This window comes from Cebus imitator, unplaced genomic scaffold, assembly GCF_001604975.1.
Source record: "Cebus imitator isolate Cc_AM_T3 unplaced genomic scaffold, Cebus_imitator-1.0 Scaffold165, whole genome shotgun sequence".
NCBI lineage: Eukaryota > Metazoa > Chordata > Mammalia > Primates > Cebidae > Cebus > Cebus imitator.
In genome coordinates, this window is record NW_016107480.1 from 3,872,797 (window position 1) to 3,887,388 (window position 14,592).

At 43.9% G+C, this 14,592-nt stretch overlaps 1 protein-coding gene across 2 annotated transcripts; it reads right to left on the minus strand.

The window, feature by feature from the left end:
• Positions 1-8,101: 8,101 nt before the first annotated feature.
• Positions 8,102-12,434, minus strand: ID4 (inhibitor of DNA binding 4, HLH protein). Of its 2 annotated transcripts, XM_017544092.2 has the most exons (3): positions 11,522-12,432; positions 11,082-11,140; positions 8,102-10,520 (listed from the first exon to the last, which is right to left on the minus strand). In XM_017544092.2, exons 1-2 carry the CDS (start codon positions 11,960-11,962, stop codon positions 11,096-11,098), a joined length of 486 nt encoding a protein of 161 aa, XP_017399581.1. In that variant the 5' UTR covers positions 11,963-12,432; the 3' UTR covers positions 8,102-10,520; positions 11,082-11,095. The 2 variants fall into 2 exon arrangements, with proteins under 2 accessions (XP_017399581.1, XP_017399582.1); XM_017544093.2 differs by lacking the exon at positions 11,082-11,140 and having other exon boundaries at positions 11,522-12,434.
• Positions 12,435-14,592: the final 2,158 nt, after the last annotated feature.

Consider the following 14,592-nt stretch of genomic DNA (forward strand, 5'->3'; position numbering starts at 1 on the left):
CTCGGCCTCCCAAAGTGCTGGGATTACAGGCTTGAGCCACCGCGCCCGGCCCATGTCTTTGGTTTTCAACATCGTTTTTCTACAGGAGAATATTATTAGGGTGGCCCACTGACTTGGCCCTGAATCTCGGCTTTCATGTATAGAGTTCCTCCCTCTGTCCCATCCTCAGCATTTATATCAGTCCTAGACCACTTAGTTAACTATCAGAAAATAGATCAAAAAGCAAACAAGCATCCCATCTGACCATGTTAACAGCAAAATCAACAGATACAAGGCCTCCTTTTTATTTCCTGGAAGCTGTCACCTGGTTTCTTCTGCTGCCTCACTCCTACAGTTCTTTCTTTGTCCTCAGACCCTCATCCTTCCTCAAATCCTTCTCCTTCCATCAATATTTATGTCATTTATGTCTTTGGTGTGCAGAGAACTTCAGGTTTATTCTGGAGAGAAATAAATGAAACAGAAAAGAGCTTCTGCACTGGGAAGGCTTAAAAACCTCTTCTCCCTGAAAGGTTTGTGCATTTTTGAAATCTTTGTCCTCCATATGGACTGAACACACTCACACGCCCTGCTCCCCCATTCTTCTTAACCCCATTTTCATACTGGAAGAGGGCAGGCACACGCTAATCATTCCTGTCCCTCTTCAGCAAGCATGCGACTTGCTGAAAACCTACCTCCTTGAAGCGGCACGACGAATACGGATAGATATGATTAGAGCAGAGGAACTTAACAAATACTGAATAAGCTCATGTGCCTGACACTGTGCTAGGGGAGACTCTCAGGGCTGAGTAGTAGTGTGTTACCATTGTAAGAGAAAGTTTTAAAAAAGGCTCAGAGAGGTTAAGTAACTTGCCTGAGGTCCCACAGTAAGTGTTAGAGCCCAGAATCTAATTCTACATTACTGATTTTTCCTTTTATAAAATATCTTATTCAATTTCAGAAGAATTGAACCCATTTTTTTCTTCGTTGTTTTTAATTCATGAAAATTATATACAACTCTATGAAGAAGGAATCTAATATATGAAAATAAGGTATAATTGTATTATTCCAAGACCCAATTTTACATGGATTTAGTATTTTAGTGTTAGATAGTCATGAATTAGGATAGTTCTAAGGCAAATGCAGCAGTTGGGAAAAGACCATTTAGCCTTTTTTCTTTTTCTTTTCTTTTTTTCTTTTTTTTTTGAGACAGAGTTTTGTTCTGGCACCAGGTGCAATCTCCGCTCACCGCAACCTCTGCCTCCTGGTTCAAGCGATTCTTCTGCCTCAGCCTCCCGAGTAGCTGGGACTACAGGCACACGCCACCATGCCCAGCTAAATTTTTGTATTTTAGTAGGGACAGGGTTTCACCACGTTGGCCAGGATGGTCTTGATCTCCTTTCGTGATCTGCCCACCTCAGCCTCCCAAAGTGCTGGGATTACAGGCGTGAGCCACTGTGCGCAGCCATTTAACCTCTTGTTGTACGTCATGCTACAGGCAATCCCTTAGGATGATATACTACACTAGGGGAAACGAAATATATTTTTCTAAATTTGTTTTTCCAGAAGAATCTCTTTACCATTAAAGCAATGGGGCTCATGGCTGCCTACCTAGGCCTAGTAGCTTCCCCAGACATCACACAGACGTAATTAGAGAAGGTAATGATTTGGAAGGACATAGAAGAGGGTGAAAATTCTTTCTTTTAGGTTTTTCCTTAGAAAATAAAATGCTTTAGTGTGAAAACAAAGTGGGTTATTATAAACGTTTTGACACATAGCTAGATTGGAATGGAAATCAAGGGTGTGGAGGACTCAGCATCCTGACCCTGGACCTGTTCTAAGATCCCGCTCCAAGTTCTCACATACGCAGCAGCTCCCTCCTGGGCATCTACTATTACCAACCTCCCTCCTCCCATGAGCTATGATTGCCACTTCTGTTGATATTATATTAACCTTTCCTCTTTACTTGATGAGAGCTCCTGGGAAATTGGAAATCGGTGTCAAAGAGTAGGAGAAACACACTGTGTGCGGCATAACAATAACAGCTTACATCTACATATCATTTCGTGGCTTACAATACTGTTTCTCAAAATAGGGTTCCTGGGAGACTTGCCTCATTCACCGGGGAAAAGCTCATGTGCAGACTTCTGGTTGGTAACCCCATACCCAGTAAATCAGAATTTCAGTGGTGGGGGGACTTGGATTAGTAGAACTCAGAAACCCATCATTTAAAGATCTCTCCAGATGATTTTTATATATACCAAAATTATAACCATTGTCTTGTAAATATTTTCATGTATGTTACTTTCTTTTTCTAAGAATGCTCTGAGCTAGGTTAGGATTATTATATACTCATTTTACAGATGAGAAAATTGGAATCTGGAAAAGTGACTTCCCTGAGGGGACACAGCTAAAGAGGCGCAGACCTCTGACTAGAACCCACGTCCCAGGGCTTGGCCAGAGAGTCTCTGCCCTTTCCCCACTCCACACTGTTCCCATAGACTGAAGGATAGGTCTGCACACACACATGTAGTGGATATAATTGTGGAGTACAACACAGGTTGAAATTCTTTCACGGAATGTGCTTTTGGTGTTGTATTATACCTAAAAATTCATTACCAAATCCAAGATCACATAGATGTTTTTTTTCTAGAAAAATTCTCTAAAATTCTAGAAAATTTTCTTCTAGAATTTTCGATTTTGCCCTTTATGTTTACAATGCAATGGTCTATGATCCATTTTGAGATAACTTTTTAAGAGGTTTAAGGTCTGTGCCTAAGGTAATCCAATTTTTCCAGCATCATTTGTTGAAAAGACCATCTTTCTTCATTGAATTGCCTTTGCTTATTTCCCCAAGAGCTTTGCAGTTCTTGAACCTTGTTATTAAAGTACTTTGCCTCTGCTCTCTTTAAAAAGGCAGCCAGATCAGTCCAGCATTTAATATTTATTTTCTCAAGATTTGAACCCCACCTTCTTAGGAAAGAACATGAGGCAAGTTGTAGATGAGGATAGGGAACGAGATAAACCACTGAAGAGTAAACTGGAATAGAATCCATCCACACTGAACTTTGTGGCCCTGGCTTAGAGATGGGGAAACCAGGTTCTAGATCTGACTCTATCACTTTACCTTTTGAGTTTCTGTCTCCTTCCCTGGAAAATGAGAGGAATGTTATAATACATATCCAGGTTTCTTTTTTTCTTTTTTTTTTTTTTGAGACGGAATCTTGCTCTGTTGCTCAGGCTGGATGGAGTGTCGTGCTGCAATCTCAGCTCACTGCAACCTTCACCTCCCAGGTTCGTGCGATTCTCCTGCCTCAGCCTCCCTAGTATCTGGGATTACAGGCACTTGCCACCATGCCTGGCTACTTTTGTGTTTTTAGTAGAGATGGCACTTTGCCATGTTGGCCAGGCTGGTCTCGAACTCCTGGCCTCAGGTGATCCACCTGCCTTGGCCTCTCAAAGTGCTGGGATTACAGGTATGAGCCACCGTGCACAGCCTCCGGGTTTCTAATAATATGATTCCAGTTCGAGGGCCTCAGATCATGGCAGGGGTAATGAAAACTTCTATCTGTGAAAGTCTTTCCCATTCATGGAGCAAGCTTACCCTTTCAAGACTAACTCATGAGGATTCACTGCATTAATTGTAACTGATCCATCCCACATCACTTCACCAATTCATGAGAGTAAAGGCCTAAGAAACACATGCACAGACTTAACTGTACAATTTTTCCCAAGTCCCCTGCTTGCTCAGACCCATCACAACCTACGTCAGTGGGAGTCATCTCTCCTTACCCCACATTTTCATCTCAGGCACTGACGTGTCTTTGTTTTCTTATTCCAACATGGGTCAGGACTGTTTCTTTTTTTTCTGGGGATACAGGATCTGCTCAGCCTCTCTTACCCCCTTCTCAGTCTCTCCTTCCAGCTCTCTTTGCCCTAGTCTGACCACACTCCTTCATTCTCAAGAACACGCAGCTTATCTATTTTCCATGTTTAAGGCAGCCAAAGGCTTTTAAAGATAATGAAAATCTCCAGACTGCAATTTTGAGCTGCAAAGAATTTGCTAGATTTGCTGGCACAAAGAGTTACAGGAATGTTCTTCTAGTACTTGTGGTCTGGAATCCTTGGAGGGTCAGGGATCTAGCAGAAACACAGACATGTGAAAATCATTATAATATAGCAGGGGCCTTGGAGGCTGTTTGGGGGGTGAGGAGGGGAGGCATCAGATAATTTTTGCTGAAGAGGTAACAGCTGAGTCTTGAGTGATGGTCAGGTAGGAGTTTAGCAACAGCCAAGAGTGAGAGTGAGGGTCTGGGATCGAGACAGGGGGTAGCACAACGTGCAGAGAAAGAAAGAGTGAAAGAGGACTTTGAATGTGGATGCCTCAGCCCTTACTTATAGATGGGCAAGGCTGACTTACGTGGTTTGGCCGTCTGGACAGGTGCCCCTCCTTCACCACATTGTTCTATAATCCACGTGTGTCCTTCCTGAAGTTGCTGCCTTCTCAACTCTCAGGAAATCAATCATACACTGTCAAAGCTAACAAAATAACCATGCTTTGCAGTCTAGCATGTAGGGGGCAAGATCTTATCACAGCGTGCTTGAAGGCAGACAGAAATGGAGGAGACAAAGGACTGGTGGGAATTCCTCCTTTTTTTTTTCCAGACAGAGTCTCGCTCTGTCACCAGGCTGGAGTGCAGTGGCACGATCTCTGCAACCTCAACCTCCCAGGTTCAGGTGATTCTTCCGCCTCAGCCTCCCGAGTAGCTGGGACTACAGGTGCACACCACCATGCCCAGCTAATTTTTGAATTTTTAGTAGAGACAGGGTTTCTACTAAACCTGTTGGCCAGGATGGCCTCAATCTCTTGACCTCATGATCTGCCTGACTCGGCCTCCCAAAGTGCTGAGATTACAGGTGTGAGCCACCGCGCCCAGCCGGGAGTGACTCTGGAAGGATCCATAGGTCCAGGTCATGAGGAGACCTTGCATGCTGCTCCAAGAAACTGGACTTGCCTGCATAGGCAGAGTGTGACTCTTGAGGAGTCATGCAGTTAGAGCACACAGAAAATAGAGAAGATAAAGAAAGTTGATGCGAGGAAACTAGACTAGGAGCTGACTGCGAGTTCTGATGTGAAATGGAGATACAGATACTGACAGAGTAGCTGGGAGGCTAGGGAGGAGATGAGAGAATTTTAGCAGGAGTTTTTGTGCTCAGTTGAATAGGATGGGGCAGGAGACAGGCACAATCCCAGGTTTCTGACTTGAGTGATGACAGGTGGCATCAGCCAAGATAAGGAATTCAGAAACAGAGGCGGTTTTGGGGAAGACCATCAAACCCTATTTTGAATCCACTCCTTTTCAGAGGTGGAGAGGACCAGAGACAGTTAGATATACTGGTCTTAAGCTCAATTGCAACCCAATGCAGATGAAAGGGCAAAGGAGGAATGACTAAAAACTCGGACGAGAGACTCTTAAGGGGGCATTCAGTTCAGTTCAACAAATATTTTACAAGGTTACTTGGTTAGGCACCACAGGACATGCAAAGAAAAGTCTCAAACAAAGAAGCCTACTTTGTTTTAACTACAGCTGTGGACTCAGGTTAAACTTGCATGAAAAGTGTTTCCAAGAATTATTAAGTAAGTTGTAAAATTTTGGTCTATAAGTTTATGTCTGTTTTCCTGACTTTCTCTGAGGTTTGACATACAAATAAGAACTTCCCTCTTTCTCTCTCTCTGAAATTGTGAAGTTAAAACCAAACTCCAGGAGATGATTTATACACGACAGTTGATTTACCTGTTCTTTCGTTTCTGTTCTCTCTTATGCTTAAACCTAGTATGGTTGGATATAGCAGTCCAAAAAAATGGAAGGTACATCTTTATGGAAATCCCCAATCTAAGGAAGTAAAACTGGAGAGAAAATAGAAGAAAGTTTACTTACTTTTTAGAGTAAAAATCCCTTTTGAAATATATTTTTCTGTATGTCAGGGAACTATTTTTAGACACACTCATACTCAACTACAGTCACTCAATTAATTGCTAAACCTTATAAAGGAAATACTATTTGAAAAACGTTTCAAATATTTTAAGAAATATTTAAGAGGATATTTAAATAAGAAACAGTCTATGAACTTGCATGAAGAATTCTACAACTACAATCTTTCCTTTGGAAATTAAACTTTGAAATAAAAGATAACATTTTAAAATGTGACTTTTATATGCTTTTCCTAAGTCCTTATAGGTATTTTATATCATAAAGGATTGAGGAACACTAATTAAAAGCAAATAATACTGTCTTATTTCACTAGGAATTTGTGTCTTTTGCTAATATTCATGTAATGGCATAGATCATTCTTAGCTAAAGTGTGAGACTTCTTACTGAAAAAAATTTCATGGATTCATGTAGAAAATTTTTCTTGTGTCTCTTTACTTCAACATTTTAAGTTCAATTCCTCTTCAGTTATATCTTAGCCAGTGGAATACAGATCATGTGTTTTGTTCTTCTTTCCCCAGAAACTGATGTGTTTACTCTTTTATGGACTCAGAGGGACTTTTCAAGTTACTTCAATTTTTACAGCTCTTTTAATATCCCATGTGTGAATTTACTGTGAAGACTTAAAAATGATGGACCTCCAGCACCCTCATAATGGACTTGCTTTGCTTTGGTAAGCATAGAAAACCTTTGGCAATGTGGTTGAGACCTGAGTTTTAGCACTTAGGCAAAACATTTTAGCAGGAGCCAGGATATAAAGAAGTGTGAAGGAGGCACTTGAATGCGAAACACACTTTTAAAAATTCATCGCAATTTAAGAGCATTTTCAATTAAGTATATATGGCTACGGGTTCTCTCCCTTGAACAAATTAGTTCCCTTTTGTGAGGGTTTTATCTTTTAAAGTATCGATCAAATCAGTGCTCAAGGTAGAACTGTAAGTTACAATCCTAAAACCTTTTGGGCAATGCTTCTAATTAATATTAACTAATTTTTTAGCAAAATACCATGGGTTATAATTGAAAGAAATCATCTGGACCTGAAGAATACCTACTGAGGGCAGCCCTATTAAGATTCATTCTGAAACGGGTTAAATTAGTTTCCTGGACTGGCAAAGTAGAAACGGGAAGGTTTTCCTTCCTCATAAGCCTGCAAGGTTTAGTGTTTGGCCCTTTGGAGCCCCAAGGGCTATCTGGGCTGATTAACATATATATAATTAAAGTGCACTAGCTAGAAAGGCAGAGTCAGTTTCATTTGGCTCTGTACCACTGTGAAATAAATTCTGTCTACATTAACTTTTTTTTTTTTTAATTAGTTTTCCCTGGACATCATCCTGCGGCCTTCTTTAGGAATATTGCTTCCTATCCTAAGCAGGCACTGAAGTGTAGAAGCTTTCACCAGCATTCTAACTAGGTTTTCTTTCCATTCATTTTGCCATTTTTCATAACATGGTAAGAAACACTGTAAATAATTGAGGTGATCAATCAAGAATTATCCATTCTTGATAGTGAAAAATGCATAACTCAGTAAAAGTCAATTAAAAACCACAAACTCCAGAACCTTTTGCTCAGTGAAGATTTATTGTTATAGAAGGCAACTAATACAATAGATTCGTGGGGTCAAAATCTTAAAAAGTTCTAAAAAGGCAGTTAAAGCTTGACAATAAACTTGAGTAAGGTTTACACAATACCAAAGTATATTAGTTCTTTGAAATGAAAAGGTATTTTTCCTTTAACATGAGATGTCTGAGATGTCAGGATTTTATAACATTCTTAGAAACAGCATCCACTGTGTGGGATACTTTTTTTCCTTCTGGGGTTTTAAATGAGTCTGACTCTTTGGTTGTGCCCATATAATGAAAAGTCTACAAATGAAATGAGAGAAGTCAGGATATTTTCCTTTGTTAAATGAAGTATCTGAATAATTAGAACTACCTAAATAAAAGACTCAAACTGTTTTTGTTATCTGGTTGCCTGGTTAGGACATAGCCAGCATTTCTATGGAATGTAGTATCTTGTACAACTGCATATAATTTTTTAAAAAAATAAACAATGACTTTGTTTCTTTAGATACATCAAATGCTGCTTAAGTGGCCAAAGGGAAAATGCCAACTCTTTGAAATGTAGTATCTGTAACACTTTTTAGTTTTTCATGCCCCAAATATAAACTTTAACTAAGGAGTAACATCTTTCCTCAAAACCCAGAAATATCCGTTTGTTTTGAGGTTCACAGTCCACCAGCGTAAGTTTTAAACTGTGCCCAAAGGCTTAGGTAGGGTTCAGCAGTCAGGCATGACAGATGCATAATTCTAACCAACAGCGCACATGTGACATGCTTCCTACTGAAATTAAACTGCCAAATAAAAAGGAAGGATTGTGCCCTTTTTAATAACAAAGAATGCAGTCGTTAGAATTCTTCAGATTTAGAATTCCAGCAGTGCTCTAGTGTTTTCTTCTTGATGTGTGACAAGAATGAATGATATCAAAAATAAAAATAAACCTCATCTAAACAAGCAGTTCTTTGACTTTATAAGGTTCAACATCAAATACATCAAATCCTAAAAATACTCAAAGACCAGTAAAATATCAGAGCCAAGGAAATAACACGCTGAGGATAAGATCAATTTTTAAACCTTTTGGTTGATTTTAACCTACTAGCGTTAGTTTTGTTCATTTCTGTTTAGACATTGCCACTGCAACTGACTACTGGGGACCATGGTATTTCATATTCATATAAATATTTGAATTTGACCTCATAAAAAGTCCCTTGGGGCTATAATACTTTTATTCTTGTATAATCTGAAACAAATCCTTTCCTTTTAAAAATCAAACAGACTACGTTATACACACAGTTGACTATTTACAAAGCACCCAATTAAATCCTACTTAATTCTCTTTCACTCTAAAAATTCCATCTAACTTGTGTGTAAAGTACCCATAACATTAAATGCATAATGCTCACAAACCCTGATAGTCCTATCTAACCTGGAAAATATTACCTTCCTTAAGGAGAAAAAAAAGAGCCTTTAAAAAAAAAATAAGGGTAAGGTTTTAAAGAAATGAGACCAGAAATCACAGTACAAGACAGAGAAATCTACTTTAATATTCACATGTAAAAGTTACACATCACAAGAGATTGGACAGTAGCTTAGCATAACTAACATAGCTATAGTGAAAATCATTTTTATAAAAAAATAATCTAGATGCGGTCATCAGAATTTTTGGTCTGCTTAAGTTAATGTTTGAAGATCGACTTTTATCCCTGCTTGAAGGATTTGCCATTATGCCTTTTTTTTTCTCCCACTGTTGCCTATTCATATTCTTTGGAGAAAGGAAAACAGAAAGTGTTCATTTCCAAGAGTTTGTCCTTTGGTAGCAAGCAGAGAACATTTTTTCATTTCTATGATTTAAATAATCTGTACAGACATGAAACTTAGTGACATTAAGCTTTAGTGTAAAATGAAGAGTGATACGCAATTTTTTTTCACTTTGATAAAACAGCAGGTTTCGTAAACTCCTTAAGGATCCAAGCATTTCCTCATCCCATATGCAAAATCGTTCAGATTCCATATTGACCTCAGGTGAAAAACAAAAACAAACACTTACTCTGTATATATTACACTATAAAACCCTGTACTTAAAACTGAGAAGGTCTATTTTCAACACGTATGCTTCAGATACAAAGATTTCAGTCTTATGTTAAAGAAAACACATTGGAATGGACTCAGAACAAGTTTAATTTGTGATTAAACATCTCATGCAATCATGCAAGACCACTAGCTATAACTAACTGTTACTTCCAAGTCTATACTGGGCAAAACAGAAACAAATTAAAAGCCAGGCCAAACAGAAAAGACATTCAAGGTATCAAGAGCTCTGTAATAGAGCTGAAAAATAATTTTCCAAAAGAAATATTCCCACAGATTAAAAAAACACACACATAATATTTACAAAAAAAATTTAATGAAAAATATCTTATAATTACAGTAGTCTATTAAAGCATATACTTTCTCACACTTATAGAACATCTCTATATATACATGGTATGAAATGTCACTCAGTTATCTATACAATATGTAACATTCTTGCAGAGAAAAGTTCTCTGCCCCGTTATAATCATCTATTTTAAACAATGGATGTAAAAAAAAAATCTACAATGCTCTGGTATATTAGTAAAGCTTCAAAACAGAAAATTGAGCTCCTTGGTCAGCAAGTAGGCTTCTAAAGTCGGATCTACTCTTGATCTTCTATTTATCAGTTCTGTCACACTTAAGCTTAAAAGTTTAACTGCACCTCCAAAAAACACAGAAATGTACAATTCACAGCAGTTATAAATGAAGAGACAAAAAAGAATACATATGTAAGAATGTTTATGAACGTGCAAAGAAAGGATGAAAGTTGTATTTTTCTTTCCTCTCCCTCTCTCTTGGAATGACGAATGAAAACGTTTCTAGGATTGCTGATGTTTTTTCCTTTCCTCCGGTGGCTTTTTCTCTAACTTCTCCTCTTTCCCCTCCCTCTCTAGTGCTCCTGGCTCGGGCTCAGGCGGCCGCACACCTGTGGAAGAGGAATGAATAGAGGGGGTGTGTGAACCTTCTCGCTGCAGACTAACTGGCGCCACCGACCAAACTCAAGACATGCTTGATCAACAACCCAAAACAAACCACCAGGTCAGACAACACCCGCAGCCCGCGACCGGGCCAGGCGCCGAGCAGGCAGCTGCGGCCCTCGGGAAGCCCAGGGAGGAGACCCACTCCGGGGCCCTGCCTGCGTCCCCCTTTGTGGGTGACAGACTGCACGTGGGTGGGGGACACCAGGGCAGCTCCCATGCCCACGAGGGTGCCTGCCCTCCTTCGAGGACTAGGGAAGGCAGAAGGGCCCGCTGATCACCAGGCGCAGCACGGGGCTCGTCTCCACTTCGAGTGAACCTTGAGATCTAAGGCGAAGTACGGGTTCACTTGCTACTTGGGTGGCAGGGAGAGAGAGGGTGTCTACTTCCTCGGGAGTTTGCTCTTAGAAACGCTGGGGACAGAGAACACCGCGGTGCCTGGCGCCGGAAGCCCCCGGGGTCGGGCGTCTCTGGTGACCGGCCACCCGAGACGGGAAATGCGCGCTCACCTGGACCGCACGGCTCAGCGGCACAGAATACTGTCGCCCTGCTTGTTCACCGCGCCGGCCTGGAACAGCAACCGAACACCAAGGCAAAGGTGAGCTGGCGCCAGCGACGCGCTCGCCTCGATCCCGGAATCGTCCTCGGAAATCGGGCCCGCGCGCCGACGCCCCCACCCCGGCCTGCAGCCCGGGGGGTGCCCTCCAGGCTCGGGCTGGACTTGACAGCCCCGGGAGCGCTCAGCCCCGGGTCCCGCCCTGTGCGTTCTCTGGGACCGGCGCTCGCCGAGCCCGGCCGGCTGCCGGCGGCCCGGGGCGCCCGGAGGAGCAGGGGGAGGGGGCTGTCATTCCCGGCCGGCCCCTGCCGGGAGAAGGGCGAGTGCCCGCGTCCCGCCGCCCACCTCCCGCCCCCCGCGGCGTCCGCCCCCAGCCGGCGCCCGGCCTCTCACCGGGTCGGTGTTGAGCGCCGTGAGCGGGGTCCGCGGCGGCGCGGCTGGACAGGTCCCGGCCGGGTGGTGCGGCGGCGCGGGCGGCGGCGGCTGCCTCAGCAGAGCCGGGTGCGTCTCCAGCGCCAGCTGCAGGTCCAGGATGTAGTCGATAACGTGCTGCAGGATCTCCACTTTGCTGACTTTCTTGTTGGGCGGGATGGTGGGCACCAGCCTCCGCAGGCGGCTGTAGCAGTCGTTCATATCGCACTGCAGGCATAGCGCCGGCTCGTCTGCCGCCGCCTCGGCCGCCTTGCAGCGCGCTGCCGCCGCCGCCGCCGCCGCGGCCGCCGACCCACCCAGGCTGTGGCCGTGCTCGGCCAGGCAGCGCAGCGCCAGCTCCCCGCCGCCGCAGCCCGACGGCGCCTTGCGGCCCGAGGGGCGCACCGGGCTCACCGCCTTCATCGCGCGCGCCCTGCGCCCTGCGCGAGCGGACCCGCCGGGGCGAGCGAGGAAGGCGGGCGGGCAAGCTCCGGGCCCCGTCCGCGGCCGGCTCCGCTCCCTCTGCCTTCGCGCCCGGCGCGCTCGGGGCACCGCGACGCTCCCGAACCCAACAATTGACCGGAGGGGCGCTCCGGGTTTTGCGAGGGGATCTCTGCTCGGCGGGCGACGCTCAGCCCGAACCAAAGGCCAGGAGAAGCAAAAGCACCGGAAGAAGAGTGGCCCGCCCGGGTCCCCCAGTCACTCCCTTCGGGGCTCCCACTAAGCCCGGCCGCGGCCGCCACGCTCCCCTAGCCCGGGATCGCCCCTGTCCCGGCACTACTCACAGCCGCGCCTCCTCCACTACGCTGTCGCCCGACCCGCCGCGCAGCTGCATTTATAGAGCCGGGTGCTGGGGGCGGGGCCAGCGCGCGGGCCGGGTCGCAGCGCGAGCTGAGAGGGGCCCGCTGGGCGGGCGGGCGGGTGCGCAGAGGGAGAGGCGCGGGCCGGGGCTCCGGGCGGTGCTGGGGGGCGGGGAGCCGGGTGGGGGAGTGGGCGGGGGGTCGGGAGTGGCCAGCCAATCAGGCGAGCAGTGCCACCTCGGGGAATGGCGCTCGGGCCAATGGGAAGGGCACTCCATTCCGTCAACGCTGTGGGTCCGGGTTCTGAGAAACGAGAGCTGGGTGGGAGTCCGGCCAGGCTGCTGTGTGCCCAAGGGAGGGGGAGAGAGAGAGCGAAGTTCCTGCGAAGAACTGCGGGAATGTGCGGCTGGAATTCACTCCCCACCGCCCCCCACCCCGCCGCGGCTGCTGGGGGAGCGCCTGGGCCCTGCTCGCGAATGCCCTGCCACTCCTAATAGCGCGGGATTCCACTGCCTTCAGACAGACGCGCTGTTCAAGAAGGCACGTTCATTCTGTTCTCTGTTTCCCCTCTCCGTTTCATTATTCGCCTTTTCACATTTGCCGAAACCATAATGATGGAATGGAATGTGTAGCTTTTCCGTTTTCTTTTTGAAAAATGCGAAAGCTTAGCAAAAGTAGAAAAAAAAAAAGGAAAGAAAAGAATGCCAAATCGAATGCAGTTTTTGGTGAAGGGAATATAAATAAAACAAAAACGAAGGGGGAGATTCTTTCACCCCATCTAAAATGCAAAAGTGGGCTCAAGAAATGCAATTGCCTTGCGCATTAAATTAGAGCACGTAAAGATTAAAAATGCATGGATGCGGAATATTTAAAATTCCATTATTATATATAATATTAATCTGTTTTATGTAAAATTCATACCTGTAACTTAATTTAGGCCATTAATGCATAGCTTCACGTATTAGTCAGCGTATCCCGCTTTAAATAAGGTGATGAGAATGTCCAGAGTCTCCTCCTTTGACAACAAAGCATTAAAATTCACACTTCCAGTCTCTGGGGTCCTACTTGGGCCCCACTCTGAAAAAAAAAAAAAAAAAAAAAAAAAAAAAGCCTGTTAATTAAGGGCGTTTTTGTGTTAGATTTCTTATAGAAAAGTTGTCCTTCAAAGGTTCAAAATAAAATTGCACAATAAGCTTTGGTGGGCATTGTGTGTACCCTTCAAGAAAAAACTGAGCTCTTCATATGAGAAATGAGCATAAAAATTCTCAGTCAATAGGGAAATGAATGTTGAGTGCCTTCACTCTGCAAACCCTCCCACCTTTAGACATGCTTGGAGATGAATTAACCCAAGAATTTTCTTCATTCGTGTACATGACATGGATTGGTGTCTTAATTTTCATAGACAATGGAAAGGAAAGGACATGGACCTCATTTCTTCCTGTCCACCCCCTGTATGGACTTCATTTTCTTCCTTTCTACATCCCTTCCCCAAACTGAAATACCTGCACCAGGCAGATATTTTGTTTAGCTGTGTCAGTACTTTATGACTATTGCACTATTCCCCAGAGCACATTCCTTTTTCCTGACGAAATGAGGAGCAACTATTTAATGCTGGTTTCACAGGTAGACGCAATAACCCTCCTCTCCCCTAATCCTTGTATGTTACTGCCTGTAATAATTGCTTGGAAACAAGTGACAGTCTCATTTATGTGCATACATAGGTGGTGTACATACACATTTATTGAGAAAATCAGAATTATGAAACTCAAAAGAAGGGCTTTCTTCTAAATACAGGCAGAGTCATATACATCCTTAAGTTAATGCAAATACAGAGAAAATGCGATTTTTATTGGGAAGTTGAAGAAGCCAGCACTACTGGGGTAAGCTGTTACCTTGGGGCCAGTCATATGAGCACAGATGATAGTAATAAATGGATGCATGTACAGATGTTTTGTTCCATTGATTTTTCTCTTTCCTAGAGTTTAAAAATTGCTTCCAAATTCAAAACCCAAGACTTTCTTCTGTTTGGCAAAACAAAACTATGCTGATGTGCCCAGGACATACTTACATTTAAAAACTTTACATCTCCTAACTTGATTAAAGTTTAAGTTTTGAATATGTGACACAAAGGAAGAATCATGTTGACCTTTTTGGAATTTGCTAAATCTCGGAAAGCCATGCCTTGGGTGTGACAAGTGCCAAATACCAAAGTTTCAGCTTTTGTTGGCCATGCTCTGTGCGGCGGGCTTCAAG